We start from the raw sequence: 20,026 nt of genomic DNA, 5'->3' as shown, positions 1-20,026 counted from the left end.
TTTTAAAACGACTTCTTGGTCGATACGCAGAGTAAAAATAGTAAATGACTAACGCCACGTTTGTAAAAAATATGTATTATCCACTTTATTAGAATTTTCGTTTATACTTCTTTTCTCACATAAAAGACACTCATACAACATTAACATGTAAATCCTTAATGACTTTTGCCCAAAGTGTATATTCAGTTTGGAGGTTGTTTTCCATTTCCATTTTATTTTATTCATTATTTTTTTTTTTTTGCTTGCAGCACCAACAATATCGATATCTATAAGGTTATAGATGTATTTACAAATGCACAACTAGATTTCGCTGTTCAGAATTCAAAATTCAAATGTTTCGTACACTAATGCCATACTAAATGCTAAAGTTCTGATTTACTTGTATGTGTAATTATAATCGAAGTTATTGTAGAGCAAAAGGGAATAAATATTCAAATATCTTTCCGCATTTGGCGTGAACAAATCTTTAGGTTTGCTTCTCGTTAAATTATTGTACAATTAAGATTTAAGTAGTTTTTTTTTGGGATATTTTTGTGTAAACTTACATCATTTACTTGGCTTTGTTTTTTGTTTGTTTACTTTGTTTTAATTTTAAAAGTAATCACTGTTTAGCCTCCGTTCTTTGACATTAAGTTGGTTGTGTTGCTTGTTTGTTTTGGGCAAGGCAGGAGCAGGACTTGCCGGACTCGACATAAGTGGCAATTTACTTGGTGCTGGTGCTGGCTGCTGTCTCACTGTTGCTGCACTGCTCAATGACGCTGTTTCCCTCCGCCTCGCTGCTGGTGGAAGAACTGCTGTCGTCGTCGTCCTCATCGCCATCCCCATCCTCATCGTCATCCTCATCTCCATCCTCGTCCTCCTCGTCATCCTCATATACAATTTCGTTCTCGATCAGTCGCATGTCCATGTCCATGCTGTCGAAGGAGTCGGTTATGACGCTATCATCATCAGTAGTAGTCTCGTCCTCCTGCCCAGAAGTATCGGTTTCAAGGTCTAGCTCATCATCGCCATGGCCATGTTGCTGCGGCGAGGAGCCGTCGCTTCCCGCATCAATGCGCATCTCCTGCATCAGCTCCTTGATAAGCTCAGTCTCAATCTCGGTGACCCCCAGGCCCAAGTGCTGCTTGTTTACGTCCATCAGCACGTTCTTAAGGTTGCGGGCTAGGAGACGCATGTGCTCATCGCTGCAAGCGCTCGGACTGGTCACATATCGGATATAGTCCTCCAAATAGTAACTGTTGAAGCTATCGCGACTGGGATCACCACTGGCGAACTGCTGGTGCGTCAGCAGCAACTGGTTAATCAACCAGTTGCGCCCGCCCTTTAAAACTTCTATGGCATCTCGTACACATTGGCGACCCAGCTCGAAATTGCGGTACAGCGGGTAGGTTATCATTCGCCGCAAGAAGGCAATCAGTACGTCCCGATAGTTATCGAATTGCTCAAAGTAACAATAAAGCGGGCAGAGGATGCTTCGCGTCCAGCCCGATTCACACGTCGGCTCATTGTTCGTCGTCCGCACATCATAGCATATGGCCAACAGGATGCTAATCAGCCCGCAATCGATCTCGTTTTGCCGAAAGACGTCGCACGGCTGCTGTTCCCGTGTCAGCTTTCGGCTGATGTTGTGCAGCAGATGCGCTTGTTCCTGGGTCATGGAAGTCTCGTAGATTTTCGGTTTGTAGCGTAAAGGATTCTGGTGACCGGACGGAACCTGTAGCTCCACAAAATTAATTTTGTACTGCTCGCGCGAAAAGCGCTTCATCTCATCGACCACACGCTCTTGTCGCCTTTGGATGGGGCTCATGCGATGTGGCTCCGAAACGCGGCACGTGGCTCTGTCCAACTGAGAAATCATCTGCGTTTATTGTGCGGAAGAGCAGTTTAAAAAATATGGAACCCACCTCACTCGCGTCCAGCGGTCCACTGTATTCGCTGGCATAGCCGTACCCGAAATTGTTGGTCAACTTGTAGGTGCGCTCGTGGCCGTCGAGCTGCAATTGGCACTGATCGGTGATGCGTTTAAGTTTCCATTCCTGAACCAGATGCTCCTTGTCCGGCAAATGGGCACTGGTGGCGTCGGTCAGCGTGGGTAGGTGCAGGAATGTAGCGATGTACTCTTTGCGCCCACTCCACAGCTTGGCTGTATCCCCCGTACCACCGCCTCCTCCTCTTTCGCCACCGGTTCCCTCCTGGGCACCCGCTGATAGGGGCAGACAGCGCAGGCAAATTTGGTAGTGATTCTCTCTAGTGTTGAACCTTATCAACAGTGTCTTCAGCTCTCGCAAGTCAAAGGTGCGGCGGCTGTGGAATCTGTCAGAGGGGGAAAACAATAGTGCGTAATGATATCGCTGGTATTTCGTCACTGTGGGGAGACCAGATTGCCGGACGTGACTCACTTGTACAGCTTAACGTCTGCGTAGAAATAAAGATCGTGCGCGTCAACGAATATATCGCAGTTTCTTATGCGATCCACATGCAACGCCTCCGCTTCTACTACCCCCGCCCCCTGACACAACTCTTCACTAGCGGAAGAAGAAGCAGCAGCAGCTGCTGCTGGCTGGTGCCACTTTGAGGACTGATTCAGGGCAGGCGGGCGGGGTATGAGCAGCGTGCACGAGTTCTCCAAATAACTGTGTGCAATCTGTCCATTCAACATCTTATAATTTTATTACGAGACTGCTGATTCTGCTAACTACTGTTTTTTAGTATAATTTTATTTATTTTAATGACCAGTATGACCGCCTACTCGAAACAAAAAATTCCTGTTAACTTCCAGATAGCTTTACGTTATGGGCTGCGGGTTCTGATACACTTCCGACCAATAAAGCCACTTTTCAAATTTTAAGGTATATTATAAGTAAAGCCCGATTTATAAAATAAATGAATTAAATAATACTTACAAGTCTAAAAGTGTATAAATTTCGAATTCGAATATTAATATTGTTTTATCCCTGAATCTTTGTACGGTTTATAGGCTATTTAAATTTTTTATTTTTTTAATATCAATATTTACCTTTAGAAAAATCAGTACTTTTCATTTTCAGAACATAGTTATAAGCCATTGTAAGCTAACTTCAACCGCTTCGTATTCCCTTACGTTATTCAATCGATATCTTCTTACCTTACGTTGTAAATTGAAGTCGATTTCACGCGTTAGCTCCACTTTGCGGACGCATTAGGACGTTGCTCATACACTCGCTCCATTTGCCAGTCGCCATTATCGATTTGTGGCAGAGGAAAAATAGAGAATTAAAAAATCGCGTTTCAGCGTTAGGTACCGGTTAGAGAGCGCATTAATCGCGGCGTTAAATTGTGAAGTGATTGTGACGTATGAACCACTAAATCCTTACCGTTCGTTTATTCGTGAAACCCGTGTTGCAGAGTTTTCCCGTTCGAAATATTCTCAATCAATCAATACCTCTCTGTCTATCGCTCGCCCCATACGTGTGTGTGTCTCTCTCTCTCTCTGTATCTGCTTGTGAGTGTGTGTGTCGGTGTGGTCTGCTCCTTAGGTGCATAATTAAATTAATCAAGTAAATAAAAGCCAGCGAGCGGGAGCAGGAACAACAACAGCTTCATCATGACCATGGCAGGGCAAACGATCAACGACAGGCTGCTGGCCGCCCGTCACAGCCTTGCGGGCCAAGGACTCGCCAAGTCCGTTTGCAAGGCCACTACGGAGGAATGCATTGGTCCGAAGAAGAAGCACTTGGACTGTGAGTGGCCCTGTCTATCTCTTTCCCTTACTCTCTCTTTCGCTCTTTCATTGCGTAAATCACGGTTACATTTCCGTGTTATCACACGGAGAGAAAAGAGGCACAGACTTGTGCTACTAGGGATGATGCACCCCTCTACCACGAAAATAATGCTGAAATTTCTTTGTTATTATTTTGTAAAGCTTTTAAAGTTATTTGTTTGAATCTACAAACATTCATAGCAATAACTTAACTGCTTGAAATTAAAATCCTTTTGGTAATGGTATTGATAAAATAATGGATAAGGTGAACAAAAAATTGAAAATCAAATGAGTCTAGCGCAATAACATATTTACTATAATCAACAAACTAACAACAAATTAGTAAAGAAAATAAAAATTTTTAATTTACTTTAAATAAAAAACACTATTGCCACAGCTAATACCCGCTGTAAAAGTAATTCAGATGCAACCAGTTCGGGTCACTTGGCTTTCTCACTCCATCTTCACTTGCTTTGAGTTTTTGTGCGATAAATCAAAAAGTTTTCTGAAAACGAAACCACTGTTTACAGTCCACAGAGTCCCACAAACATCTACCACCTCCCACAATTGCATCTGGAGCTCAGCTGCTGGTGTTTGTGGACTCCGTTCGTCATTGATTGCACTCCCATCTCTTTCTACCCAACGCGCTCTCTCTCTCTAATGTTACGTCACTTTCCCACGGGTGCACGTGTGTTTGTAGGGGCTTTGAATGGCTTAAAACGCCCGCGAAATCAGGGATTGTTGTTGTCGCTGTATCATTGCTTGTTAAATTTATGCACGAGTCTTTTCCTAATTTGCTGGATTTCCTTAGACGTTTGAATTTTGCAAAAACTTCTAAAGAGCCCAATATCTTGATATTCCCGTTGAAATCTGGTTTTTTTGGTTAGTCTTACTCGCATTGTGACCCCCTTTTATATTGCTGGTTGGCAAAACTTTTTTCAGATGAGTCATCAGATATGGCTACGATTAAAGAGGGCAATACTGAGGGCGTTACTTGCCACATAAACATTGTATTGCAGTTGCCGCAGAGCAACTTCCAATGAATTTGCATTTGTCCACGACCAAAAATAAATATAACCCAAAATTTGGCCACACATGCTGTATGTTGTTTTGTGTGTTCTGTTTATTTAAGATAATCATTTTATATTATATGTTATGTTTAATTCACGTAGCAAAACTCTATAAAAATTAAATCGGAGTTTAGAGTAAATTCGTACATATTACAAAGCCACCAACAGGTAGCATGAAATGTATTTCTTTTACCTATTTTCCCTATTTTCTTTTGTTAACCACTTTCGTCCTATAATAAAACCAGTTGTGTGTTTACGCAAACAACAATACTTACAGCGTTTTGGGCTGACTAAAAATATTCCAGAATATTTCAACCAGCTACACAAGTGGGCAATAATTATTGAAATGGATTATCAATGGGCTGCCCTTTTTAACTCACATCTCCCGACAAACATTTGCCTTTATCATCTACCACATCTACTTAAATTATTTAAGAGCATAAGAATGTGGATTCAGTCCAGCGATAACTAGGCTACTAAACAACTGTAAATCACTCGAAAATGTACGTGAATCAGACTAAAAAAGTAGGGGCGGATAGAAATTTTAACTAAATAACTCTTTCAAAATGGTTTACTACTCTGCAATTCCAATGCCCTTTTCATAAAGGAACAGACCCAGACCACTGTGCTCGTTCAGAAACTCACCAGTTTCGTTTACAAGGGCCAATCAATTTTCCACATTTACTGTTTATTGAAATTTGTTCTTATTTATGTATGTATGTATGCATGAATCACTGGTCTGGCGCCCGTCAGCTTTCCCAAACAAAATAAAGCAAAATGCCGTTGAACATCAGGTCTGGCATGTGCAACGCCCCTCGAATCCCATGCAATTATTCTGCTCTGCGACAAACACTTTGCAACTGAAATGGGAAATGCTTCAAATGGAACCGCATGATAGTAGACACAATGGGATTCTGCGCTTATCATCGACACTTTTCCGTTAATATTTAGCTTGATTGGCGGTTGCAAACTGAATGCGCTGATAAGCCAACAACGACTAAGAGTCGCGACCGATAATGGGACGCAAAAAACAAGATGATTAAATTTATGGGAGGTTCGGTCGTGCAGCAGAGAACCAAATAATAACAATAATCTTTACAGAAACTTGGTTTCTTTGTAGACAAGATAAATTTACTTTTAAAGTGGTATGTGGCTTTTTAAAGTTAGTCGAAACAATAGTATTCAAAAGATTCGATTTTATCAATTGTTTGCCTGTTTTACCTGCAGATTTGGTGCACTGCACAAACGAGCCGAATGTGTCAATACCTCATCTGGCCAATTTACTTATCGAGCGTTCACAGAATGCCAACTGGGTGGTCGTCTACAAGTCGCTGATAACCACACATCATCTGATGGCATATGGCAATGAGGTTTGTATTTGAGTATTTATCTGTATCTAGTGTTTGTGTGAAGCTTAGGGGCGTATTTCAATAAAATTTTTACTTTCATTTAAGCGTTAAAAATTAGGTAATATATTTGTTTTTATTTATTGTACAGAATATGGGCACTTTTATAAAAAAGGTCACGTACATAATAAGATTCTCATTACTTGATTATTTTGTATGCTAAATGTAATGGTAAATAATTACTGTTCGTTCATTTATCTGGTGACAAAAAAATTTGTCTTCAATGAAAAATAATTAAGTATAAATAGGACCACAACAGATAATATATGAGGTCCAATTTTTAAGCTTAATACCAATTTATTTGCAATTTCTTATTGTCTAAATAATATTTAAAATCTTTCCAGCGGTTTATGCAATATCTTGCGTCTAGCAATTCGACATTCAATCTCAGCTCCTTTCTGGATAAAGGAACTGTACAAGGTATAAATATTTTTTAAATATCCAAAATTTGTTTCGAACGCATCGACGATTTAATCGATTTACCTATTTTAAATTGTTCACTAATGCCTACATTTTGATCATTCCTCTCTCATTCTCTTTTTCAACTCATGCAAATGCTGCGCGAACGTTTGGCTTCATCATTTGTACTTTTATTTGATTAACAACAATTTCTAAACCAAATATATTAATACCGAATTGCGCTGCTTACTGACCTACATACAACATACAATATGCTGGCTAACAACAACTTGAAAAATGCAATTATCCAAAATAAATATTCAATATCAAAAAATATAAACCTTATACAGATGGTGGCATGGGCGTTCCTGGTGGCAGAATGGGTAAGTATTACACAGAAGCTATTAGCAATTGGATATAACTTTCCTTATTTGGCTAGAGGCATTGAATTCACAACTGGTTGTTACTAAAATTTGTTCAACTTATTATTTAAAGCGAAATTAACTAACCAAAAGACAATTCTTTTTAAGTTTCGTATTTGGCATTGCCCAACATTTGTGTGACCTGCATGATTGGATATCTTTACTATATCTTTTGCCCAATCAACAGGTTACGATATGTCTCCCTTTATTCGGCGCTACGCCAAGTATTTGAATGAGAAATCGCTCTCCTATCGAGCCATGGCCTTTGACTTTTGCAAAGTCAAACGGGGGTAAGTAAAGCCTGTTCACATTTAAGAGTCATCTGATTGATTTGTATCGCAATCTATCATTTTAGCAAAGAGGAAGGCTCGCTACGCAGCATGAACGCGGAAAAGCTTCTAAAGACTTTGCCAGTTTTGCAGGCACAATTGGATGCACTTTTAGAGTTCGACTGCCAATCCAACGACTTGTCCAATGGTATGTTTATACTTCCAAATAATTTGTAAAATGTAAATATAACGATTTTGATCATTTTCAGGCGTCATCAATATGAGCTTTATGCTCTTGTTCCGCGATCTCATACGATTGTTTGCTTGCTACAATGATGGCATTATAAATTTGCTTGAAAAATATTTCGACATGAACAAGAAACATGCCCGCGATGCGCTGGATCTTTATAAGAAGTTCTTGGTGCGAATGGATCGTGTTGGAGAGTTCTTAAAAGTGGCTGAGGTAAGAGTGTCGTATGTTAATATATATACTTCAGTTTTTTCATATTCTGTTTTATATTTCCAGAATGTGGGCATAGACAAGGGTGATATACCCGATTTGACCAAGGCGCCCAGCTCGTTGTTAGATGCCTTGGAGCAGCACTTGGCCACGCTTGAGGGTCGAAAAGTATCCGCTGCTAATACTCCTACACAGTCATCGAGGTTTGTAGATCTATTTTGATGCAATAGTGCGACACATGCATGGTAGTACCATGCAATGGTACAATACCAATAGATGGTAGTAGGAGTTTGAAGCTTTGGATTATAAAGAATGCAGAAAAAATTTCGATATTCAAGTGATTTGTACATCTAAAATATCAAACTCCGAAATCGATCTATTGGACTTTTTATATGCTAACAAAATTTAAGCATTACAATTGGTTAGCTTATTTCTATTTGACAAATTTCGACGTATTTTCAATGATATATAAAGTAGTAAGCTAAATTATTTTAAATTTAGCAATTATTTATGAATGATTAAGGAATTATTTTAGTTCTTATTGTATATTGATTTTATTAACTTTACTACTTATTGTATTGTTGCGATATATTTTTGACTTGCTTTTCTTTTGTTTTTTTCTATTATTTCCCTTGGTTATTACGTTGCACCTGATTTGAATGCCTGGCAAACATTAGTAATCAGCGTAATGTAAAATCCGCTGTATCTGCCCTGTCTTCTACCAGCTCGGCTTTCGGTACTGCAGCTGCGTCCAGCAAATTTGATACCACCAACGGCATTGACGAGCAGCTTAAGGCCCAGGTTTTGGCCGAAGAGGAGGCCGCTATGAACCAGTACAAGGTAAGTTTATTTCAAACATTATCCTTTAAGATCACACCCCAAATAATCCATTTATCTGCCTGCTCTTCCGCTAGTCCAAGGTGTCGTCGCCCACCAGCAGCGGTGCTACTGGCGCTAACGCTGCACTAACAAATCCATTTCTATCGTCGCCGCCAGCCGCGCAGGCTGGCCAGCCGATAGTTGATCTGTTCGGTGCCGCGTCTGCGCAGCCCGCTGCTGCTGCAGCAGCCACCAAGGCCTCCGACGATCTGCTGCAGTTGGGCAATCCTTTCGCAGACATGTTTGAAGGCGGAGCAGCTGCTGTTGGAGCCACAGGTGCTGCACTCAATGCCAATAATTTGTGGATGCATAATAATGGTAGCATGTTATAATTTTCTTATTATTTCGTCCTAAGTTCTTGTTTAGCGATTACGATTTAAGTTACATTTATTTTGTGCTGTACATAGGTAACAGTCGATGTGTAAGTGTAGTGATCTTACCTATTTATGTTGTCGTATTCTAAAAATCAGAGCTATGAGGAGCGCACTTTTCAGGCGCCCTAGACGCCTCTCACCCTTTGTCTGTCTCCTTATCCCTTCAGCTTAGACGTCTGTTTGCACAAGTTTACATGAATCATCATTATTCATAATTAAAATCATAACGATATATTTTTTATCCATTTAATTATTTACCATACTTATTTTTGTAAGTTTTGATTTTTTTTTAAATTCTTGTCTAATGTATTGTTACTCTTCATTTTTTCATCACTGTTTTTTTCCAACCTGAAACTGTAATAACAACATCTTCAACAACGATACCGAAAACAACTCCTCGGTTACGAAACCAATCGCAAATCTGCCAAAACACGACAACGACCATCGCCCACTGTCCACCGCCCACATACACCCAACTAAACTGAAACAAAACCACCAAAAAATTTCAAAATAAAACAAACAAAAATAGGTTTCAATGGAGCATCAGTTTCCTCCGCTGCTGCTACAAATGCATTCGTTTCCGATAGTAATTTCTCATCCGTATTTGGTAATACGGAACCGGCAGGTAAGTCACTCGATGGTCTTCAATCTTCATTCATTCCTAACTGCAAGCTAAAATCTAATCCTAAGAATACATATTTAAATATTTAATAAGCAGTCACTAACAACATGCTTATGATTTTCTAACAATTTAAAATTGGTTCGCATTAGTTTACCAATTGGTTAAGGAAATAACAATGCTAGTAATATCATCCAACTGTGATGTGTTTGATTTATACCGAAACAAATGTAGCATGCGATTTAATAAGCCTGACTAATTTCCACTCTTTAAACAGATTCAACAAAAAGCTAAGAAAATTCTTTAGTGCGTATATAGAAATCGATCAGAACTATGCGTGATGATATTAGAAACCTTATCCCTTACCTGTATTTTTCAATGCCAGTTTTTATTATATTTTATTTTTTTTATTACTTATTTTAATTGTTATCCTCTGAATGTTTGCGTTACATTTTACACAGCTTCAACGTCGTTGCCAAATCCATTTTTTGATGACATGTCGTTGCCCCAAGTCTCACTCTCTGCTGAATCTGTTGCTGCTCCCTTTGGCAACAATATAAATTTCATGGATCAGCAGAAGCAACCACAACAACAAGCGGCTTTATATGTGCAGCAGCAGCAACAGCAGCTGCAACTACAGCAGCAGCAGCAATACTGGCCGCAACAGCAAGCGATATTGCCACCTTCCATGTCAGCAGCTCAGTTTCCACCAGGTGAACATACGTAGCTCCTCGACGCAAAACGAAAACAAACCCATTAATCACAAGCATATGTTCCTCCGCGTGCTTTGTTTTTGTACAAAGCTTGATCCATCACTGGCTTGTAGTACTGTATCGGACACTGACTTTTCTATCTCAGCATCCAAGATCTCCTGAGCTTTGGCCATTGCCACTGATGCTCATCAACACCAAACAGAACGCGCTTTTCCCTCTGTTGTCTGCTCGTGTTTTGTAGCTATTTTATGAAATTGAGCTGTCTGCAATCGACTATAAACTCGTCCAAGGAAGCTGCGTTGTTGTCTCTTTACTTTTAATTAATTTTCTACAAAAATATTATTAAATGTGTGTTTCTTGTGATAACTGTCTGTTAACTTTTTCATTTTGTGTTTAATTCCGCTAGAAGAATTTTTGCTTTTTAAATTCTGAACTTTTCAGGATGTATTTTCTATAATATAATGCAACACCTAACACATTAACACAAATTACATTAACAACAAATTATTCTGCTTTGTAAATAATCTTTCCTATGTCATGTGTGTGTAAATGATAACCTATTATTAATCCAACATATGTCAAAAATCATTAGAGATCGAAAATTCCCAAATCTTTAAATATACAATGCAATTTCATGTTATTTATTTTGTAAATGTTATTTTTTCTCTTTTTCTCTCTCTTATGTTCTTATGTACTGAACGTAAAAATCAAAAATATCAAACTAAAAACAATTTCACATTGTATCATGTTAATGTTGGTGGCACAAATACATATTGAACACTTAAATCTCAACAAATTGCTAAAACATATTTGTGTGTTTTATGATTACGCTGGCAAAATGACAAATCTTAAAAACAAATTACAACCGAAATATCAAATATCTACGGCAATCAAACTCAACGCTAACTCGACAAACATCAAAACAAATCCTTTGGGCTCATCGGCTTCATTAATTATGCATATCTACTATATATACACCAATGTGTTTGTCTCTGTGTATAAATGTCTGCTAAAAACGGTGCATTGGCTATGGCTATCCCCAAACAACCATGTCGCCTGAATTATATAAATCTATCAAAGGCTTCGATGCCTTGGGCGATGTCCTAAAGCCGGCCTCAGCCAGCAACAACAGCAATCAAATGAACGTTGTCGCCGCAGGTTACTCCAGCAATAGCAGTTCGATCCTAACGTTACAACAGCAGCAGCACCAGCAGCAACACCAGCAGCAATACCAGCAGCAACACCAGCAGCAACAGCAGCAGCCACCAGCTGGCACTGGAAAGATAATTACCGGCGACTTGGATAGTTCACTAATGTCACTCGTTGATAACTTAAATATTAACAAAACGGCAAGTGCAAAGTGAGTAGATCGAGCCAATAAACTGATGATTGTGTGTGCGTGCGTTCGAAAGCAAAGCCAAACCAGAATGTTGATTAGAATCCATGTTGTCACATCCCTTTCAGTTCATCCGCAGTAGATGGCTGAATCGTGTCATTTTCGATCTGCCACAGATCTGTTTGATAAGCCATGCTCCACTTCCGATGAAACTGATCCTTTGATGATCCTTTAATCCAATACCATTCCGAACTGACCCTCCCGACCATATAGCCATATTCATGTTCCATACGTGTACATAATATTCATCCAAAAATGGTTCGAAATCACGCAGATATCGTTTTAGATGAAAAAAAAACCCCAAAATTCAAAATGCCGTGTTCATTGACGCCGTCTATATATCATTACTCTCTTACCCCATTATTCTCATAGACCCGTGCAATGGAATTCACCTAAAAATACAGCGAAACCAGGTGCTAATTGGACACCCCAACCAATGGCGGCTACTACTGGTGCTGGCTACCGTCCAATGGTGAGTTTTGCCTACTCTAACTCTTCTGTCTACCGAACTACTCTACTCAAAAACAATCAATACTACTCGAAAGAATCTACGTTGCCTCGAATTTGTTCAAGTTTAATAAGTGACTCAAAAAAAATTTAAATTCACTAGAATTTGTGCCGAAGCAGACACAAAAAATAATACGAAATATAACAATGCCAGAGAAAAAAACAAATGACACATTTCTTTACTTATGTTAATGCATTGTTTTTTTCATATCATTTTCTAACGATTTTGTGTCACCCAACACTTTAGGCTACACTTCATGTAAAGTACACTACACTTTACCTAATTTAATGTGAACTAAATTATAAAAATTAATGTTTATTTGCCAATTGCACAATCCGTATAAATTTACAACTTGAGCTACTTGGTTTCCTTGGTTAACAGTACATTTTTGATCTGTATGAAAATTTTTTAGCCTGCTTAAAATTGTCTTGATAAGATTTAAAGTAAATTATTATATTTAATATGTCTTCATTGTGGCAGTCACCTTTAAATTTCTAAGTGTTTTTCGTACATCATAATTATAAATTGGACGACCAGAATCAAAGCGCAAAATCAAGTCTGCGGGTTGTAAGTTTGACTTAATTTTGTCCACACATAACCTTGGCCCTAGTTTCCACACACCTTCCACTTATCCACTTATACAACAGAATCACAGTAAACAGCACTAGATCATATGCAATAGGGCATCCTGGAGAGCAGGGCTTTGATGATGGGTTTAGGTCTCCGCACACAAAACACGGAGCACACGAATACGACAATTCACATATACCCATTTTATAGTTTTAAATCCTTTTTATTTTATTTTTTTATTTGCATTTCGACGGAGTATATATAAACTATCAACTTCTTTCTTTTCTTTATTTTATGTTTGCTTTATATCTCAACTATCCCAACGCATACCGCAAAATCGAAAAACGTTAACCGAACTGAATCAAATTGAATCACAACTAAATATATATTGAATCCAATCAAACAAACAACAACAAACGAATCACGTATGACAACTCACGCTGCGCCTGTGCTAATGCTGTCTGTGTGTGTGTATGTGTCTTTGTGATATATCAATATATATTCTATCAATATGCCTATATATACCAATATGCAACACGTAGGCACATGGCATGACCGTAAGTCCTGCGCCAATCACAATCAATCATCCGTATATACATGCTAGTTATCCTGTAATGCCAAATTATATGCAGGTAAGATGATGCTGAAACGAACGAAATGAACCATTACAAAAAGAAGCAGAATGAAAAATTCTATATAAATATCATCTTGGTTTTGCCCTGAGTTGCCGTTTTTCTTAAATAAAAACATTATTTTAGTTTTATTTGTTTTCATTTTGTTTACCAATCGAATTTCTATCATCTCCAGCACTATAACATATAAATGTGACCCATACGCCAAGAACTTCCTTCTAACTTTCCAAGAAACGTGCCAACAATTCCCTCTTGATGAACCGTAACAAGCGTTTTAAGTGTTCCTACTCTATGATTCTCGTCTGTGAACTAAATTGCATTACTATCTTCCATTTGTATCTGTTTTTTATTTATTTAAATCAAAATTTTTAGTTTAGTAGACATTTTGTTCCTAATGGAGTTACTATGTCACCTGTCTGTAGCAACTGTTTTTCAAGCTCACTGCGGCCCCTCCTACTTAGCCCAAACGACCATTCTTTTCCTGCCACTGATTTTGTAGCATTGCGTCTGTCATAGCAGTTAATAAGTATTCCCTTTTCAGTGCATGAATTTAAATTTAACAAACTTTTTATGTTCGTTTTTAACGTCCTTCTTAATGACTCTTGTAGGGAATGACGGTGATGGGACAGCCAAGTATGATGGGGCAGGCAGCAGCCCCTTTGACTGGGGTGCAACCGACGATGATGGCGGCGCCGCACAGTAATGCAACAGGCATCATGCAACCCATCCAGCCAACGCAGAATGGCAGCAATAAAGGCGTCCCACTCGACCCATTTGGTGCGTTATAAGCGGTCCCTAAGGAGCTCATACGTGCAACCCACTCACTCACTCAGTCTGAGCGCTCTAACCTCATAGACGGCATATATCCAACCACACTCACAGACACAAACGTGTAATGAAATATTAAATAAACCCATAATTATATATTATATAAACGTGCAAGTGAAAATCAAGATCTTAAAATTGCAGTATGTATCCTGTTTACCCAATGATACAGAAAATATATATAAAGTTTATGGAAAAAGCAGCAACAATGGCAAACACAAATGAGACGGAAGCAGATAAGAAAATATATTATAATGTTGAACATTGAGAAAACACGAAAAATGCTATATACATACATATATATATATATATATATATATTTATATTATTACTATTTAAATGAAAGCAAATAAGTTTGACTATTTATATGTATACACCAATTTATATACCATGCTTAAACGAATGAAGAGAAAGCAAAAGCTAAAACGAAACAATTTCCCGCAATAGCTAACGGAAAGTAACCTATGTGAAATATACCTATTAACCTAAAAATAAGTCTTTACGAAACCTGTAGTTGTGTCCTACGCCAATCACTAAACACACGTTGAATTATCTAGTGCAACTACGTTAACTGTCTCAAAACAAAATTAAGATCGTATTTTCAAACGCAGTCAAAGTGCTTGCACAGCCTAACGTAATAATTTGCAATATTTTAATCCGTCTGTCAATGCTTTCCTGTTATTTTTAGTCATTTCTTGTGACTAAATATGTACCTATTATACTTTTTAAAGTTTTGTTAAGCAATTTATGATTTATTGAACGGCAAATATTTGTAAATGCATTCCAAACTAGCTTCAATTTTGTCCAAATTTAATTTGCGAAGGAGAAAACATATGTAATTATTAAGTATTATTTATAAAAAAAATACAAGCAACGCCAATGTAAAATGTGTTGTTAATATGTTTAAATTCTAGAAAACCGCAACGTTTATTTAATATGTGTTATACTTTAGTACGTACGTTGTGTTAGAAATTTATTTAATTGCTTCTAGTACTCGATAGAAAACTGACATCATATACGTACATAGTTCATTTCAAGAATGTGTATATAAAGCATAAGACGTGAATGTAGAACTTTTCCTGCTACGCGACAAGCTGAGCTATGTTTAAATAAAATTTATATAAATAATATGAAATATTAATTTAATAATAATTTGCATTATTTTTTTTATTTTGCGCTGCACTGGAATTAATTGCCAAAATCAAACAAAGTAAATGACTTCCAAATCTTTTATCAACTCCAATCCATTACCCTCCTTCAGTGAGGTATTTTTGATGGTTCAAAGGTTTCTTCAACTATCTTCACATCCCATCGCAAACGCTTTAAATTCTGTCGCTTTCATACTCCTATCAATGGGAGTCTGTCCGGTAAAGTCGTTAATTCTTCAAAATTATATACCAGTTGCTATCGGTAACACCGTCAGTTTTTCGCTGTTATCATTTTAAAATAATCACATAAGCAGAAAAGTACGTTATATTTTTGCACCAGCCAAAATGCAATTTTATTGCTCACCAAAGTAGGCAACAATTTAGTAAAAATATTAAATAAGAAGGTTGACCAGGATTTGCGGTCTAGCATGTCCTACTATTGGAATAGGTGGGTCAACTCTCGTAGGCAAAGAACAACGCAAATGCAATAATCGTTAGAAGCAAACAATCATGTATGGAATTTTCATTAAAGCTACAGCTTATGTAAACGTAAAGCCCCGAACTCAAATCAATGTACATTTAGCAAAATTATACACTCAAAAATTACAAAAAAAATGTTTTATGACAATATATATACGCTGGTGTTTGAGCTAAACTATTCTCATACTTAGGACTAACTTAAAACTACACTTACTGTCTACACGAAGTATGCGTTTAGAACTTGCAGAACTAAAACTATTAGAAAATTGCGACCACTTGTATATGATTCTAATGAATCTTAATAAATGATCAATAAGTAGTGAGATATATTTGGTCGACAATTTGCAATGAAGCTTGCTTGGAGGGTTGGCTTACCAAATCGAATGTATCTTGTAGATAACCATCGATCGTGCAATGCAGAATATATACAACTAAGAACTATTTATGTTTGAATCAAAGTGTTACTATGTTTCTATTAGTTTGTGTACTCTCTCTCAAAAGAACCCTATTTAAATGAATAAGAACACATATAAATTTAAAGACATTTTTGTCGCAATGAATTCTTACAATTCGATCCAATCTCATGGAAATGCAAACTACTCGAGTATGTAATATGCACACATTCTCATTAAATAGGAGTAAAATATATTGTGTATTATTAAAAATTATGTTGAAACAAACCCAACTATAAAACAAAACAGAAATGAAATGTTAGTGCAAAATAAATGTGTAAAACAAAAACATATTTCGTTGATTTTGTATTATTCTTTGGAGTCGGCGGCTATGATAGTGTCAAACAAATAGTTTTCTTGAAGTGATCACATCCATACGAGAATTGAATGTTCAATAAGCTCCATCAAATCACAATTTAGCCAAGAGCCCCTAAAGCACTCACCATGCCGCCGTGTACTTTGCGCCAGAGAGGTATGGCCTATATACCACGTCGGGACAAGAATCGAGAGAAGGATGTCCTGGCCCCGAAGCCTGTGCATCCGCGCTCCTTGCGCTTTCATGGATTTTTTGGCATGTCATACGTCCATCAGCATGTGATGGTGGATGAGCGATGGACACCCAACTCCCTAACGGAGCAGTTTAAGGGAATGACCGACCTGTTGAGTAAGATATATCTTTCTGGGTTTGATATCGCTCCGTTAATAATACATAATGAACAGCGCGACGTTTGGTGTTTAAGAATCATGAGTCGAAGGCCAATCGCCAGCGATACTTTCGAGAGAACAAGCGCCTAAAGTTGCAATGTCGAGATGGTCGCACAAAATTACAGAATATTCTGGTCAACGACAACACCCATAAGATCCGTAACTTTCTCATCAACCATAAGCCGCTGCAGAGACTGTACCAGAAGATGCCAATTCATTTGGTAGTGGACAACATTAATCAGCGAACCTTTGTGATGAGAAAGGAACGTGATCGTTTGGAGTTTCGCTTAGAACAATTGAAGCAGCATTACAAGGAACAGCTGGTTTGTATAATTAAGTATATTACTTGCAACTTGCCCTTTTAATTGTTACCTTAAATTTGGGTTCGGTAGCTGCGAAGGGCACTTCTACAAAATCGCATCAAGTACCAGAACGAATTTATTCTCGACGAGGAGCTGAAGTCCCGAGTTTTTCTAAAGAAGATTGAAAATTCGAATGTACGCCTAAAGGCGATCAAGACGATCAACAATACTTATAAAAAGATGATACAGGTGCTCGTTCATGACGAGATTTTTTATGAACCCATCTTGCGCTCCCTTAGCAGTGACATGGATGATCAATCCAACTTCATCAAACATATTCTGTTCCTAGGCATGCCGGCGATCGCCAAGTTCAAGGAGTTAAACGATGAGTTCCGAAATATGGAGGAGAAATCCCGAAAAAACCTGCAGCATAAATTGCAAATGCTGTCTGCTTTAAAGAAACCAGCAGGTACATCAATTGTTAATTTCAACAAGCCCAAGGAGGCGCCTCCTACGACGAATCTAAAGCGATATGTTCGCGAAACTCAGAGCATGATGATCCTAAAACTGGAGCTTAAGGCTGTGGAAAAGACTATCAAGGAGGTCAAGTTTGTAACACTTTGTTCGCAGGCCAAGGAAATTTATCCACGGTGTGTCATTAAAGTGTATTCTATTTATTTGAGAATACTTATCCATGTAAATTTCAGAATGAAGAGCCAGGTGGACAACAACGATAAACTACATCGCATGATTGTTAATGACATGTTAGCTCATGAAATGCTGGAAACCAAGATGAAGTGCGCCAGTGTCTTGAAAGGTGTCCTTATCAACAATCTCTCAGAGGAAGAGATTAAGTAGGTAAATAACTCCTTTATTACCCATTTTCTTAACTTCGCTTGTTTTATAGTCGCTTGGAGCGCATCAAGGACTTAAAGAAGACGCTTCAAAATGACATCCAATTTGAGCAAGATACTTTGCAACATCTTAAGAATAGAGCTGATGCATATGTTATGTTAAGGTAACTAGGTTTTTTGAATCTTATAAAAAAAGCAGACAATTATTATAGTGATATAAAAAGAATATTATCATGTCGATTACAGAGTAAGCATTTGGAATTTATTGGAGATTCTTCGTCACATTGATCGCCAGCCCAAATTACTTCGTGCCCAGTATCCAAACTCGTACTTAAAGCTCCCCTTGCTTAAATTCGAAATGCTGAACATGAGGGCTGCTGCCCCAGAGATTTTCGAGGAGAATAGTTGAGCCGACATCTATAATTAAACTGTAGCCATTAATCTAAATCACTCTGCCCACAGTTGATAACATTATGCACATGGTGAAGCGTAAGATTTACAAGCTGATGAAGGCTTATGCAGTTGAGCTCAAGCCGGCGACCATCAAACGAAATGTCGAGGAGTACCATGCCGACTTCTTGGCCAGCCTAGATATGTACGAGCCGGTGGATAATGAAGAGCAGGCTCCAACAGCTCCCGAGGATGACATCCTGCAGGAGAACAAGACCATGGCCAATGTGCCCAACCGCAAACAAATCAAGGCACAGAGTGCTAAGCTTGTGGAGGAGCTGGCCAAACGGGATGAAATGTAAATGTTAAGTTAGCTATTCGTGTTGCAGCTATATCAAATTTGAAGTAACTTAAATTCTGTCCGTTAACAAACAATTTGAATTGTCCGCACAATTGGTGGCTTCGAAAAAATAAAAAATCGTGAGCTTTGCATTGGCGAAATTCCAAAACAAGAGGCGCTGCTTCCCAGTAGTGTACTTTTTATAATTTATCCATAATTGCAGCAAACGGTGCTTGGGATCTTGGATTGAACCAAGCTAGATTGCTTCAACTTTTGGCTTTTGTCGACGCCCTGCATTTTCAGTGGCAGTTGTAATAATTCCGGGGAAGAATTGTAGTTCCATTGCCTCATCTCATAATTTGGGAGTTTTCCCAGTTTGATTTGTGGGTTGTGCAAGGTGTGAATACTGTAGATAAAACTTCAGCTTTGAATACGATGCAGACAGCCTTCTATAGATTAATCCGCATTCGTTAAGCATAACTCGGACGGTCTCTGAATGCATCAATAGAGCCATTAATCATTTCCTGGCCACTCCACTGCGATTTCCTGTCGTCTTTCCCAAAAAGGTCAGTGGTTGTCATAAAAGTTTACTCGCTCAGCAGTCAACGGATAAAACCAATCGACCGAAATAAAGTTGACTGGATGGGCTGGATGGAATTTATCTGTCTTAGAGGAGCGCGCACGCTTCCATTCCGATCCGCAGTACACTTGCGGACTACCTTTCTATCTATCTGCACTGTTATATCTGCGTACACGATATCACGCTGGCGTCCAAAAAAAAAAAACAAAAATATATATAAGCCTGGCACGGGAGCACGCGAGCCCGTAAGCCGCCAAATGAGGTTATGCAAGTCTCACATTACTCGCGGGCCACCATGTTTATTCATATCCACACACTCGAACTTATTCACGATGCGGTTATTGTCATTGTTTCCCCCTCCCTCTGAAAAGCCAGACAAATTGGGTGTTGGAAGCGCATGGCTCAAGCGAAGATGATGGTATTTTGGTGGCTGCCCTTAAAAGTTAATTGTGTGGTCAACTTTCGACTTTTCTGTAGTGTTCAAATATTTTGAA

The 20,026-nt window shown here is 38.4% G+C and overlaps 3 protein-coding genes across 22 annotated transcripts; 2 read left to right on the top strand and 1 right to left on the bottom strand.

Moving 5' to 3' along the window:
- Positions 1-59: 59 nt before the first annotated feature.
- LOC6536077 (protein SHQ1 homolog) lies at positions 60-2,754 on the bottom strand. Of its 2 annotated transcripts, none has more exons than XM_015192071.3 (3): positions 2,400-2,754; positions 1,905-2,313; positions 60-1,858 (listed from the first exon to the last, which is right to left on the bottom strand). In XM_015192071.3, the coding sequence occupies exons 1-3, from the start codon at positions 2,657-2,659 to the stop codon at positions 704-706; spliced, it is 1,824 nt and encodes a 607-aa protein (XP_015047557.2). In that variant the 5' UTR covers positions 2,660-2,754; the 3' UTR covers positions 60-703. The 2 variants fall into 2 exon arrangements, with proteins under 2 accessions (XP_015047557.2, XP_002096687.2); XM_002096651.4 differs by having other exon boundaries at positions 60-1,846; positions 2,400-2,753.
- A 441-nt stretch (positions 2,755-3,195) lies between these two features.
- On the top strand, positions 3,196-16,654 carry LOC6536076 (phosphatidylinositol-binding clathrin assembly protein LAP). Of its 19 annotated transcripts, none has more exons than XM_015192069.3 (16): positions 3,196-3,719; positions 6,037-6,179; positions 6,560-6,635; positions 6,965-6,997; positions 7,224-7,326; positions 7,392-7,513; positions 7,575-7,768; positions 7,832-7,968; positions 8,443-8,605; positions 8,680-8,920; positions 9,548-9,643; positions 10,099-10,350; positions 11,431-11,710; positions 12,119-12,218; positions 13,367-13,456; positions 14,065-16,654. In XM_015192069.3, exons 1-16 carry the CDS (start codon positions 3,584-3,586, stop codon positions 14,242-14,244), a joined length of 2,346 nt encoding a protein of 781 aa, XP_015047555.2. In that variant the 5' UTR covers positions 3,196-3,583; the 3' UTR covers positions 14,245-16,654. The 19 variants fall into 19 exon arrangements, with proteins under 19 accessions (XP_015047555.2, XP_015047549.2, XP_039231933.1 ...); XM_015192063.3 differs by having other exon boundaries at positions 8,680-8,962; positions 11,509-11,710; XM_039375999.2 differs by having other exon boundaries at positions 8,680-8,962.
- A 52-nt stretch (positions 16,655-16,706) lies between these two features.
- LOC6536075 lies at positions 16,707-19,124 on the top strand. Its single transcript, XM_002096649.4, has 7 exons — positions 16,707-17,025; positions 17,082-17,389; positions 17,459-18,018; positions 18,076-18,222; positions 18,276-18,386; positions 18,469-18,626; positions 18,685-19,124. The coding sequence occupies exons 1-7, from the start codon at positions 16,806-16,808 to the stop codon at positions 18,972-18,974; spliced, it is 1,794 nt and encodes a 597-aa protein (XP_002096685.1). The 5' UTR covers positions 16,707-16,805; the 3' UTR covers positions 18,975-19,124.
- Positions 19,125-20,026: the final 902 nt, after the last annotated feature.

This window comes from Drosophila yakuba, chromosome 3R (genome assembly GCF_016746365.2).
Source record: "Drosophila yakuba strain Tai18E2 chromosome 3R, Prin_Dyak_Tai18E2_2.1, whole genome shotgun sequence".
Lineage (NCBI taxonomy): Eukaryota > Metazoa > Arthropoda > Insecta > Diptera > Drosophilidae > Drosophila > Drosophila yakuba.
This window is presented reverse-complemented; position numbering and strand designations above follow the sequence as displayed.